The sequence below is a fragment of the Mesocricetus auratus genome, unplaced genomic scaffold (genome assembly GCF_017639785.1).
Source record: "Mesocricetus auratus isolate SY011 unplaced genomic scaffold, BCM_Maur_2.0 Super-Scaffold_100014, whole genome shotgun sequence".
NCBI classification, from domain to species: domain Eukaryota; kingdom Metazoa; phylum Chordata; class Mammalia; order Rodentia; family Cricetidae; genus Mesocricetus; species Mesocricetus auratus.
Genome location: NW_024429197.1, coordinates 21635694 through 21649140, shown reverse-complemented (window position 1 = coordinate 21649140; position 13447 = coordinate 21635694). Strand labels below are relative to the sequence as shown.

Below are 13447 nucleotides of genomic sequence, written 5' to 3'. Positions count from 1 at the left end.
CCTGGTCTACGGAGTGAGTTCCAGGACAGGCAGGGGACACACAGAAAAACCCTTTATCAAAAAAAAAAATGGATACATGGATGAGTGGATGGGCAGAAGGGTTAATGAATGATGGATGAATAATTGAGTAAGTATGCGGATAAGTAGGAGGATTATTAACAAAACATGTGATATGGATTGTTCATCACTTAGCAGGGAAATATAAAAGGGAAAGCCCTAGGCCTACCTCTGGCTTATTGTGTGGCCTTGAGAAAGCCACTCCCCTTGGGGCCTCATCTGTAGTGAGGTTGACTTCAACCTATTTCCCAGATCAGCTTGGGGGTCCAGTGAAAATAAAAATGGCTGTCCGTGCCTTTTGTGAGGTGTCCAGGCCTCAGTCGCTACCCTTTTGGGCTTAGACCATCTTATGTTTGGGGACACAGGTAAGAGGCCTGTCTCCAGTCTTGTATTCCCCGCATTCCAAGCCTTCATGGTGCTCTCTGCCTAGTATGAACAAGAGCTGTCCTCGTAGAAGAGCTGCTGTGGGGTGGTCCACAAAGCAACATTAGAGGCACACAGGGTCCAGAGCTGGACTGAGGAATAACACAGGCTCTGCCACTCCCTAGCTGTCACTGAACAAGTCACTTTCTGTCAGCCTCAGTTTCCTGACATGTTAAACAGGAGCTGATTATAGCACCCATCCCATGGGTGTGTTGGAACTGTTTGTGGAACTGAAGCATGGGGGTCACTTATCACAGGGCTTAGAATACATTAAGTGTGTGTCTTCCTATACTCCTGAAAGGCCAAACGGGAACAAGGACTTAATGTTTGGAGGAAATTTGGAATTCAAAGGTTTCTGTCCTAAATGATGAACCTCTGGACTCATTTTCTTATTTCAAAATGTCCATCAAGGCCTCACAGCCATCTGCGCAGCTCTGACAGACACTGAGTGCATTCTGCTGAAAGTCCAGCCATTTCATAGGCCTCCATGACCCTGTTCTGATTGTTCTTGGCTTAACAACAAACAAGGCACATGAATTATCCCTTTAAAGGTATAATTTATGTGGGAGATAGAAATCTTTCCAAATGGGCTGGCATGGAAGCAGGGAGACAACAGGCAAGGGTATCCTCTGAGGAAGCATGGACCAGGGGAGCCGGTCCCACAGGCCTCAGGCCTCTTTGGAGACCCAGATGTGGGCGGCCAGTGGCAGGCCTTGCTGCCTCAAAGTGAGCTGGGACTGATGGCAGGAGCTCAAGGCACCCATCAGAAGGAGGCCCTGAGGCTGAGGGGGCTCAAGCCACAGCCTCCCAGGCAAGTGACAATGGGAATGTCTGAACACTTCCCTAGTACCCTAGTACCCCTAGTACCCTAGTACCCTAGTACCCCTAGCCAAGGCCAGCTCTAAGACCACACCCTTGCCAATCTGTGGTAAGTAGGCTTCCAACACTGGCCCCTAGCCAGTCCTGTCCCCAGCTGTTCCCTCTAAGTCCCCTGCACAGCATGTACCTGCAAGCTAGACACTGTGCCCTTTCATCCAGGGTGCAAGCCACTGTTCTGAAGCACAGCGGGGCCGGGTGGCTATCGGAAATGACTGGTTTTCCGGGGATGAAAGGCCTAGTTGGGAGCCAGACCCACACAGCCACAATCTGTGGGACCTCCAGTTGAGGGGCTCCGAAGTACCAGAGGTTGGATTCTGAATGCCGCGTGTAGTTGGAGCTGAGAGCATCTCTCCCCGCAGTAGGAAGGCAGGATGGCAGAAGCAAGGAAGGGGCAGGGAAGCACAGCCGCGCTGTGCAGCAGAGCTGGGGAAGGCCTCCTGCTCCAGGGTCTTACCTGAAATGCTAGGCTGCTGCCCCAGGCCATCCCTGTCCCCAGAACACTGAGCCTTTGCTCCTGGTGCAGTGTCTCTCATGTCTGGACAGATGTTCCTTGGTACCTGCCCTCTGCTCAGAGACTATGGAGTTTTAAGAGTGCTAGGGAGACAGCCTGGGCACCTTCCAGTGCCTGGCCTTTCTGTCAGTGGGGTCCTTCTGGTAGCTTTCCCCAGACAGACCCCTAGTTAAACTCATGGGTGTATGAGGAGGACCAGTCTTGGTCAGAATCTAAGAGAACATGTCCAATATGACTTGAGCAGGTTACTCCTCCTCTGGACCACAGGCATCTCATCTATGGATTGGAGTTGATGACTGGTGGGGATTTCTTCCGGGCAATTCCTAGTTTCTTACCTATAAATAAACTTCAGCCATTTTTTTGTTATCAGCCTTTACTCCCCAAAAGTCTCCCACCCTCTCCACTTATACAAGTGCCAAGTTGGTGGGTAAACTATCATTTGTGAAGAAAAATACAAAGTTTCCACAAACTCTTACTCAGGTGTGCCCCACCCACCTCCCTGCAGCTGTTAAAGACATAGGCAGCAATAAACAAACAAACTAATTAATTAATTAATAAGACCTAGGCAGTTTACAGGGTACAGCTGAACTAGAGGAGGCAGCAAAATGGGTGGCTGGGGCAGTTGATGGGGACCAGACCACCAGTGTCAGCAGAGTCAGGGAAGGACATGCAACCAAGTCCCTGGAAGGAATAGGGGCAGCATGGCCAGGACAGGGGCAAGCCCCCAGATCTGCCAGGAGTTACAAGGGTGATTGCTAGGGCCTAGGCCAAGAGATTCAAGGGCCTAGGGAGGCTATTTTTAACTCAGCTTAATTTCTCTACCTGGAAAACAGCTCTTGTCAGTGGGTAGCACTGTTCCCGGAAAGGCCCCATCCCCTAAGACAGGCTGGACTTGCTCAGGTTCCTAGGCAGGCCTCTCCATTACATATAGACTGGCCTGTCCAGCTGGAGCCCAAGCCAGGGAAGAGGAGAAACCAGAGCCAGCAAGACAGTTCCCTGTGCTGACCCTGTGAGGCTGCGGTGGCCCCTGCCCTGTTGTCACTCTATTTTCACACCCAGAAAGATCCTGTCCCCTGCTCCATTTCATTCTTCTATTATGCCTCCCAGACTCTGGTTCCCTATTGTCCTGGGCAGGCATTTTGCATTTGTGTAAAGATTAGACAGGTTAGACTCCTGCCTCTTGCTCCCCCTCCTCGCCCCATCTTTCTCTTTTACTTCCTCAAATCCCAGCTCTGTCTTTCTCCCTGCTTCCTGGTTCTCCCAAGCTCTCCTCCCATACCTGCCTTTATCTGCCTGTTTGTTTCCTCCCCACCTTGACCCTACCCCTCCACTGACCTGCTCCTTCTTCTTTCTTCTGACTCCCCACCCTCTATACCCCCACACAAGTCCCTAGCCACATTCTCTCAGAGCCTAGTAGAATTGCTCACCTCATTCCAGAGCTATTCTTCTAAATTCTTACAGAGCTGCCACATAGGGGAGGGCAGTGGGCCCCATCTGGGAGTCTAGTCTATTGTGGTTTGCTGGTGAGATCAAGATTGGAGTTCCAAAGGGGGTTCGGTCATATGCCAGCTATATGGCGGATGCATACCCTACACACACACACACACACACACACACACACACACACACACTCACACACACACTCACACTCACACACACACACTCACACACACACACTCACACACACACTCACACACACACACACACACACACACCTGCTCTCTGAGCCTCCTTGTGGGTATTCTTGGAACTGACACCAGAAGAGAGCAGCTGCATCCTAGGGAGGCCATGAGAAGTGGCAAATGGCCAAGCGTATCATAGGTTAGAGTAGGTTAGAGTGTTCTTGCTTCCTCTGGGTTCTGGGACAGCTCTCACTCACTGCCCGTGCCCCATCCTTCCTTTGTCTTCCAGACTTCAACCAGGCTCTCCTCTCTCTCTCTCTCTCTCTCTCTCTCTCTCTCTCTCTCTCTCTCTCTCTCTCTCTCTCTCTCTCTCTCTCTCTCTCTCTCTCTCTCCCTCCCTCCCTCCCTTCCTCTCTCTCTCCCTTCCTCTCTCCCTCCCCCTCTCTCTGGTCACCCTGGGAAGAGGCACTATGGCCTTTCCATGCCCTGTTTCCTCTTTTTATCCATTTTTTAATGGAGGAACTAAGAACTCTGCAGGAGATGCTGAATGACCTGTCTGGGGTCCACAGTCCAGACCCAGGTGAGTCCTAAGTCACTCTCTGTCCCTCAGAGTACATTCACAGGGCTCCTGTGATATGCCCTATGTACAGGGAAAGCCACAAGCCTTGCCCTCTGTAGGGTTCTGGACCTCAAGAATGTAAGATAAGTCTACTTACTACCCATGAGTCAGGCAGGCCTAGAGTTCCAGGAACCTGAGGGCCTTTCCCATGTACCTGCAGCCAGGCTCCCTGAAAGGATCTCCTTGAGTGGACTCTGCCAGCACAGGACAGGCACAGAGGGGCTGCCAGTGCTCTGAGTTGCTCATTCTGTCCCTTCCCTTCTCCACAGTGTGTCTTAGCTTTTGCCTCTAACAAGACTTCTGCGTCAGCCTAGGACCCCAAAGCAGAATGCCAGGCCCAGAGAGCAACTCCTCCTGCCTTGCCTTCCCTTTCTCCTCTTCCTCCTTCTCCATCCATTTACTACGAATTACTTGTGTGCATATTTGTGTGCATGTGTGAGTGTGTCTGTGTGACTGTGGGTGCACACTTGCTATGGCATGTGTGGAAGTCGGAGGACAATTGACAGTTCTCTCCTTCTGTCTGATTGAGGCAAGGTCCTCTTGTCCCTGCCGTGTGCCATATACTCCAGGGAAGCTGGCCCATTAATTTATAAGCAATTCTCCTGTCTACATCTCTCACCCCATAGATGCACACCACCCTGGGTTCCAGGGCTCAAACTCAGATAATCAGGCTTGTGTGGCAAACACTTTTACCCTCTGAACCACCTTGCCAGCCTCCCTGCTTCTCCATTTTTGCATAGAGTAGCCACTGAGGTAAGACAAAATATTCTGTTGGGATCACAGTGGAAAACCACTCAGGACACCCTCTGCGTGCCCATGGAGCATCTTCATAGGAAGACTCTGACATACCTTCTCTATCTAGAGGGCGGGTTTGAACCAAATAAACATGGTAAGGAGCCCCCTGTTTTAGTTTTGCTTGCAAGCGAGGAAACTTAGGGCCAGGAGGCTTTTGCCTGGCCATGCTTGCACAACTAAGTGGTTTCTGAAAGGACCAGAACTCCTACTACAGGTGGGGGGTGGGTGGGCAGTGCTTTGGTGGGGATGACAATGTTTCTTGGGTAAGATGAGGATGAGGCAGCCCTAGGCTGTCAAAGGTCAGGCATGAGTTGTGCCCATCCTGAGGCCAGCGGTTCAAAGGGGGTTCTGACTCGCCCAAGGTCATGAAGCCTCGAGTGGGCCTTTCCCCTCCCACACAGTTAAGGGATATCTCAGCTGGCTTCACAATGGGCAGGGAGGAGAATGATAGAATCCTGTACAGAGGGAGGACTTTGCTTTGAGACTTCCACTCCAAACTTCCAGTTCTGGAGGGCCGCGGGGAGAGTAGGGAGGAGGTCCGGAGCACTTGGGGGTAACTTCAAAACTCCGAGGGGCCCCGGGCCTGCCTGCGGGAGCCTGGAGACTCCAGAAGGTGCTCCAGCGCGCAGCTCAGAGGGTGGAGCCCAGCCTTCCACCTCCCTCCCCCTCACCAGGAGGCCAGGGCGGGCCAGGCACCCAGGGAGGAGGCGGTGTCCCTGGCTCCCTGCCCAAGGTGCAGCAGCAGCAGCTAGGCGAGGCGGGGCTGGACCAGCAGGGGCGGGCACCCTGCCTGGTATTATAAGAGACGGTCAGGGCACCTAGGCAATGAGCTCCCAGCTCGACTTAGCAGCAGGACGCTGGCCACAGGCGCTCCCTGCTCCCTTGGTCCAGCCAAGCACTCTGTTGCTGCTATGGTCTCCACACCCGCCTGGTGCTCCATCGCTCTGGCCCTGCTTTTGGCCCTGCATGAAGGTGAGCTGCCCTCCCTCATTTGTTTCTGCCCCGGGGTCTATCCACTGGTATCTCCTCCAGGGACGCGGTGCTTCTCAAAGCCAATTGGAGGCAGAGAGCAGGGAACCCCAGTAGGAGCTGCCTCTGCAGAGTGCAGGCACAGCGCTGGTTGCTGGGACTTCCCCAGGCTGGCCAGTGGTTCCTGAGCATCAAGAGTGCCAACTTCCTTATTATGCAAGAGGAGGAGCCCTGTGTGTCCCTTATCCCAGGCAGGCCAGGTACCCTGACCTCCTCTCCTCCTCTCTCTCCCCGTCCTGCGTGCAGGGAACGGCCAGGCAGCCGCTACTCTGGAGCAGCCAGCCCCGGCACCCAAGGGCCGCGGGCCCCACCTGCGTTTTCGCCGTTGCTCCTGCAACTCCTGGCTTGACAAGGAGTGTGTGTACTTCTGCCACCTGGACATCATCTGGGTGAACACTGCAGGGTGAGCATCCACCAGGAATGTGGGAGAAGGTGGGAGCAAAGGCCTCTGGCAACCTCTGCAACTGCTTGGCTCACCGTGGGGCTCAGATAGGACACTCGGAGAGAACCTACCCACAGTTACTAGTCATCAGTCAACATGGGGACCACCAGAGTCAGGCAGAGAGCTGTGTGCCCTTGGAATCCTCACAGTAGCCTGTAGGGAAAGCGTTAGCTCCATTTCCCAGATCAGGATAACTGAGGCTGGGGGAGGTGAGGCAAGCTCTTCAGGATGACACAGGAAGAATGCTTGGACTCCTTTCCAAGTCTAAGGATGCTGGAGCTCATCCACACTTCCCCTGCAGAGAGTCAGTCCATGCACGACAGCAGTCATGCCTAGGCCATGCTCTGTGTGGAACACTTCAAGTACAACACCATTTGCTGAGCCTCCAGCCTCCCTACAAGGCAGGCACTGCTGCAGCCCCCCCCCCCCCCCACCATAGGACAGACAAGAAGTCTGCCTGGGACACCCCGGAAGGAGCCAGAGCTGGGCTCTGCCTGCCCCATGCTGCCTCCAGGCCCCTGCATACCTCAGGTTGAAGTTTTTGTGTATGTACTTTTTTTTTTCCTTCTCTAAATTGCATAAGGCAAGAGAAGCTGAGCATATAAACATGCATAGAGCTAATCCACATCCAAACGCTGGCTCAGGGCGGGAACCCTGCCAGTCCCTGCGTGCCGGGTCCACCCTGAATCACTACAGCTCCAACCGCCAGGCCACCTAAAAACAGCTATTGACTGGAAGGTGTTGAGTGGACCAGCCTCAGGGCTCCTACTGTGCCTCTCGTGGCCAAACTGGATCAGAGATCAATCCAATTATGCACGTACACACACAAACACACACAAACTCAAAGGCATATTTGTCACACACACACCCCCAACAAGTGGGGACCAACTAGAGGCAAATTGGCTGTGAGCTGGGTGTTTCACTCTGGCAGCTGAACTGGCCTGCCTGTCTTCCTCATGGCTTAGAGAGGGGCTCCTTGAGTCCACAGGACCAGCCCTGGCTGCCTAAGAACTGCAGACTCCGCGCCTTACATCCCCCTCCCGGAGTTCCTAGCAGAGCAGTGTGCAGAAACATTGGTAGAAGTGTTAGTGGCTAACTGACTATGAGCAGGAGTGGGGTGGTCCCCTTTCTTGGCCATCCCGGAGGTGTGACTGGCTGTACCCGTGCTCAGTATAGACCTCTCTGCTGCCCAGTGATGCGTTTATCTAATCCTGTGTCTCCCCTCTCTTTTTCTCCTCTCTGCCTCCCCCCACCCCATGTACACACTACCTTGCTGGCTTCCCGCCCACAGACAGACAGCTCCCTACGGCCTGGGAAACCCGCCAAGGCGCCGGCGCCGCTCCCTGCCAAGGCGCTGTGAGTGCTCTACTGCCGGGGACTCTGCCTGTGCCACCTTCTGCCATCAAAGACCCAGGTAGGTGGACTCCTAGCCTGCAGGTTGGGTGACTGCTAGCTGGGACCAGGCCTGGAAGCAGGGTATCTGGGAGACTAGTAGACAGGTAGAGGCCCAAAGGAGACAAGCAATGTCCTAGAACCCATAAGTACACTGGCTTCACGGCAGAGTCCCTTCCCACAGAAATACCCTGAGCTCCTCCCTTTGCTCAGCCCCAAGGATTCTGGAAGCGCACATCCCCATTCCTGGGCAGGGTTGGCACAGCCAGGTTATGGATAGCCCAGGCTCAGAGAGGGGCAAGCCTTGTGTCAGGTCCACAAGGAAGCAGGCCCGACTGGGCTTCGCTTAACCTGAGGCTCTGGTACTTCCTAAGTTTGTTTAGAAGAAAAATAACATCTGTAGTTGGCAATCTATGACTGGTACCAGAGTTGTCATTATGTCAAGGAACTGGAGTACAGATGCCAAGTCTCCTTGGTTTTTCCGTCTGTGAAGGATGCATTCCTCCCCTCCCCTTCTAGGACCATTGAGAAAGTAAGGCCTGAGTGTCCCAGTTCCCATGACAGTTTACGAGAAACTCCTCCTCTGGGGCTCAATCTTGGGCTCCACCCCTGCCTCAGTTTCCCCTGCAACTGCAGGTGGCCAGATTCTGGGAAGGCCAGCCACCCATCTGCCTCTTTCTGAGGCTGAGAACACATTCCCAGTAGCTCAGTTTTCCTTGGTACCCACCCCGCCCGGGAGGGAAGGGTGCCAGGTGCACAGTGTGGAAATGGATCTGCTCCAGAGGGCAGGGGTGGGGGCTGGGCTGGGCCTGCAGCCAGGTAGCTTCAGGGTTCTGGCCAGCACCTCACTTGATGCCTCTCTGTTTATCCAGGTCTGAAACTGTGGTCACCCCAAGCAGCCAAGCTCCCGGGGCTGTGTTGAAGACTGGCAGGAAGTGGGCCACTGAGGGAGACCTCCTCCGAAAGCTGAGGTGAGGGTGATTGCGTGGTTGGCCATTTTCTGTCTGCTTTACGTGTTTGCCTTACTCTCTGTGTGAGGCAGGATTGGGTCCTTATTGTCTATGCCAGGTAACTGAGGTTCAGAGAAGCGACACGGCTTGTTTAGACTCACAGAGCGTCCATCACATCTGACTATATCGAGAGCCTGTGTTCCTTTAAAATATAGATTTATTTTACATGCATGAGTGTTTTGCCTGAATGAATGTATGGACATCACGTGCATGTATGGTGCCTTTGGAGGCTAGAAGAGGGCATCATCTGTATGTAACTTATGTGCTCTAAGAAGAGGTCATTGGATCCTCTGGAACTGGAATTATGGATTGTTGTGAGCTGCCGTGTAGGTTCTGGGAATTGATCCCTGGGTCTCTACAAGAGCAGAAAGTGTCCTTAACGCTGAATCATCTCTCCAGCCCCAGGGCTGTCTTCTTAACTACTACGTTCTGTGGCCATCAGGTGTGGATCAGGCCTTGAGGGTTTTGACTGGGAAGAACCACAGTTATTCATTCAAGCATCTTCCCTACACTGGGGCTTGGAGTAAATGACTCACTGTGTGTGTTTGTTCCTTCGATACTCCCTAAGGGATCTCCCCAACTTGGTGGCCACAGGTGACTCAGCACAAGGCCCACAATTGTTTGTCCAAGCAACCTGGCTTGAGGACAGAAACCTCACCTTGGGCCATTCAGCAGAGGGACCCAGAGGCCGCTGGTGGGCCAGAATCTACCAGCTGAGAAGCCCACGTCAGCCACAGACAGGCTTCATGAGCTCTGGCTTGTGGCTGGCCTTCTCTGTGCTGCAGATGTTGAAGGAGGGAGTTTGCAGTGTCCATTCTGCAGATTAGAGGTGCTAATATGGACTAAGCATGTCCCTGTGCAACTCTGAAGGTCTTGGCCATGCTTGCCTCTGCAAGCACTCATCCTGGTGGCAGTTTGGGGTTTTTTTGTTGTTACTGTTGTTTTTGTTATTGTTTTGGTTTAGTGTAGTTGGTTTTGAGACAGGATCTCACTCAGTATGTAGCCCGGGCTGGCCTTGAGCTCAGGGCTATCTTACTGTCACAGGTCCTCAAGTACTGGGTCTAGTTTGTGTCTTAAAAACAGAGAAAGGTCCTCAAAGAGGGTGAGCCCTGCCCAGGTCCCCATAGCCTAGCCCTGAGACGCACCTTCTCACTCCCAGACAGAACTCTTAGGGTCTGGAAGTGGACAGTAGAAAGTTCCCAGAGCTGTGGCCATGAATCAGCCAAGTTCAAAGGGCCATGAGTACCAGCTGTGTGGACAAGCCCACCGTGCAACAGACAGTAAACTGCAGACAGAGTAAGATGACACAATTTAGGCTAGAGAAAGATGGACACCAGGAAGGAAGGACATCCACATGCACTGTCAGTGTCCCCATGAGCAGAGAAGCTCCTGGGCCTGGGTCTGGCCTGCCCAGACTTTGATGTGCAGACCTTGTTTGGGGCTTGGGCCACAGCCTGACCCAGGACAACTGTTAGCGGAGATCTGTGCAGAGGTTCTAGGCTCAACTACTTATCTTCTAAGAGAGTCCTGGGTGCCCTGCATCTCCTGAGATGCTAACTGATCCTTCTCCATTTCCAGGGACATTTCTGCCACCAAGCTCCGCCTTGCCAGGCTACAGCCAGAGGTGACAAGGGAGTCCAGTCCTGCACACTCTAGACGGAGGAAGAGATAACCCTGTGAGCTATGGACCGTTGAGAAGGAAGCTCACACGGAGCAGGAGGAAATGGGCAGCTGATGGGAGACCCTGTGCCTGTCTTCTGGACCAAGACTTCAGCCCCGGCTAGCCAGACCCATCCGATGGGCCCAGCACAAGCTCTGGCCTCCCTCACAGCAGCTCTCCGTCCTTACAGCGCCAGGGCCACCACCGCCAGGGCCACCCTTGGCACCTGAGCAGCAGTGCGGCCACTCAGTATGGGCTGCTGGCTACAGTCCCGCTTGAAGGAGCTATGTGAGGCCCAATGAATATGCTGACTGTGTCCTGAGGAGTGTCCTGTTTGCTGGACTGTGATCCATGAGCAACCCCACGGCAGGACACAATTACCTAAGCCATACCTGGAGAGGACAGGGCATCCTGATGACCGACATCCTGGCTGCCCCCCATGGTCCTCTCTGGTTCCTCCACCCTAGAGGCCTTGCAATCTTGTTGTCTTGGGAACTTTTGTGGGCAGGGCCTGCTCTGCTTCACTCATCTGTATATAAGTTATTTGCTCTAAGAACTTTGAAATTCTTATTTATTTTAATGTATTTTTTTAGAATCTCAGTTGTTTACTTATGAACTCATGTTTGTAATAAAGGATGGAATGGTCTTCTAGGATTTTTGTCTTGGCCAAGCAGAGGTGAGAGGTTCCTCCCAGGAGGGATCACTCGGGAGCTAATAGGACACAAGAAGAAGAGGAAAGTCCAACAACGTGGGTAGCTGGGACCCAGGTTCCCCCATCCCTTGCTGGGTTTCTCCTCTCTGGACTTTTGCCTGTCGTGACTTAGATAGCTGTCTGCAGCTATGACATCTGGACTCTAGGCCACATATTCACAGCAGACAAGAACACACGGCCAGGCCCTCTTCAAGTGCATATTTGGAAGAAACTGGATCCATGAGGGTGCAGAGACCATCTTCAGCTCCAGGAATCTTGTCCAGCCAGAGCCTGATTGGGAAGCCACAGTTTATCTGTCCTGTGACAAGTGGAACCAGATGGATACATGTCTGTGTGCAACCTGGTGGGCAGTGATGAGCACCAAAACCTAGTCTTAGCCAGGGCCTGGCCCTGACTCTCATTCTGAATCTCAGAAGGTCCAGGAATGAAATTTGACACTTCTCTGACTGATGGAGGCCAGGACTGGAGCCAAGCAGCACCCTCTCTGGGCCAAGGGACAGCCTGTGGTCTGGAATATTCCTGCAGGCAGCAGCCTGGACACTTGGCCAGCTGAATCTCCCACAAGCAAGCTGTGTCCTATTCCCATGGCTGGGAATGGCTGGCTCATGCTGGGAGTGGCAGGCTGTGACCTGAGCCAGCTGTCAGGAAATATTTATGGAGCAGGCAATAATCATTTACATGCCTGCTATAACCCTGCCTTCTTCACAAAGCCAACCCCAATTTCCTTCTGGGAAAACAACACACTGGTACATTTTCAGCTCCCACTGTACACTGGCACGCTTCATATTTTGTTTGGATTGACCCATTTTGCCTTCACAACAACACTGGGATGCAGACTTCCACAGCTCGTGCTTTCCAGATGAGGAAATCCATCGATGCACAGAGAAGAGCGGAGACTTCCCTTAGATGGCACAGGATTGGGATCCAGAATCCATTATATATATAGTGTATATGTATGTATATATATATTGTGTATATGTATAGATGTATGTAATAAAATGTGTTGGTTGAATTCGTGGATCTATACCGCAATTTGACATTGAACTTTCCCCTGCTGAGCCTCTGTTGTCTCATCTAGGAATGAAAAGTGCTAATTCTCACTCCCAGGATGGTCGGAACAAGAAGTGGCAAGCTCTGGCTCCAGGGCCTGGGAAATGGAGTGGGCTCGTCAGGCTGCATGGTGACTGGGATGGGTACAGAACCAAGGGACTATGTGGGGACAGATTGGGACTGACTGGGGTACGGGTGGGGATAAGAGAAAGGATCCCACATGAAAGTTGTGCTCCTTCTGTAGTCTTCAAAGACAAGGCAGATGGCTCAGTGAATAACAGCACCTGCTGTCAAGACTCATTACCTGAGTTCGATTCCTGGGACCCAGGAGGTAGAAGGAGGGAACTGACTCCAAAAAATTTGACCGCTCACCTCTACATGTACACTATAGCAAATATATTCCCCTGTGCACAAAAAATTAAAAACATAAAATAAAACTATTTGTTTAAAAGAAAAAAGATAAACAAGACTGGAACAGAAGGAAACCAAGTCAGGACAGATAGAGCAGGGGTGGGGGAGCAAGGTGAGTGTGGAGTGACAAAGGAGTCCTCAGAGAAGCCCCGTGGCTGAAGCAGGCAGGGGAAACAGCTGGAGAAGAAGCCACAAGGGTTTCGAAGGGTGAGTCAGAAGCCGGGCTCTTTCCTATGGGCCCCAGAGAGCCATGAACAGTCAGTGGGTAACAAGTTGTCAGAGACAGGCTTCAGAGCAATACCCTCCAGAGGGCTAGTCAGGGCCGAGAGGGAATTAGTGAACAGGAGGCAGGGAAAGGAGGTCACATGCTGACCCTGAAGTGCTGGGGCCATGGGGACAGCCCTGCCACTTGCTGCCCAGCGCCCCAGGCTAGTGCACCCTTCGCACTCCAGCTGGGCTGGCACGGGAAGCTACCATTCCTGGCACAGCAGCCTTCCGTTCAGGCTGGCCCTGCCCCTTCAGGATCCCAAAATCCACAGCCAGTGGCCAGGGCCGACAGCCCCAGGACCGCCCTGCAAAGAGTCATGAATGTCCTGGTGAGGAGTGTGGAAGCCACAGAGGAGGGTGCTCACCGCTTTCATCTCAGGACTGGGACACTGGTCAAAGTCTAGAGATTGACAGAATGGCAAATACTGGCCGAGATGACACCCACTCTCTTAGTTCCTTGGTCATAGAAAGAGATACCTGGCTTGTGACCTTTCCTCAGGAGACCCTGTCCTGTCTCACTTCTCTGTACGGGAGCGGCAGAGGGCAGAGCCAATGGGACCGTATGTAC

General features: G+C 52.9%; 1 protein-coding gene across 1 annotated transcript; it reads left to right on the top strand.

Annotated features, from left to right (window-relative positions):
- Nucleotides 1–5739: 5739 nt before the first annotated feature.
- Nucleotides 5740–12163, top strand: Edn2 (endothelin 2). Its single transcript, XM_005083843.4, has 5 exons — nt 5740–5878; nt 6182–6338; nt 7669–7791; nt 8642–8740; nt 10358–12163. Exons 1-5 carry the CDS (start codon nt 5818–5820, stop codon nt 10449–10451), a joined length of 534 nt encoding a protein of 177 aa, XP_005083900.1. The 5' UTR covers nt 5740–5817; the 3' UTR covers nt 10452–12163.
- The last annotated feature ends 1284 nt before the right edge of the window (nt 12164–13447 follow it).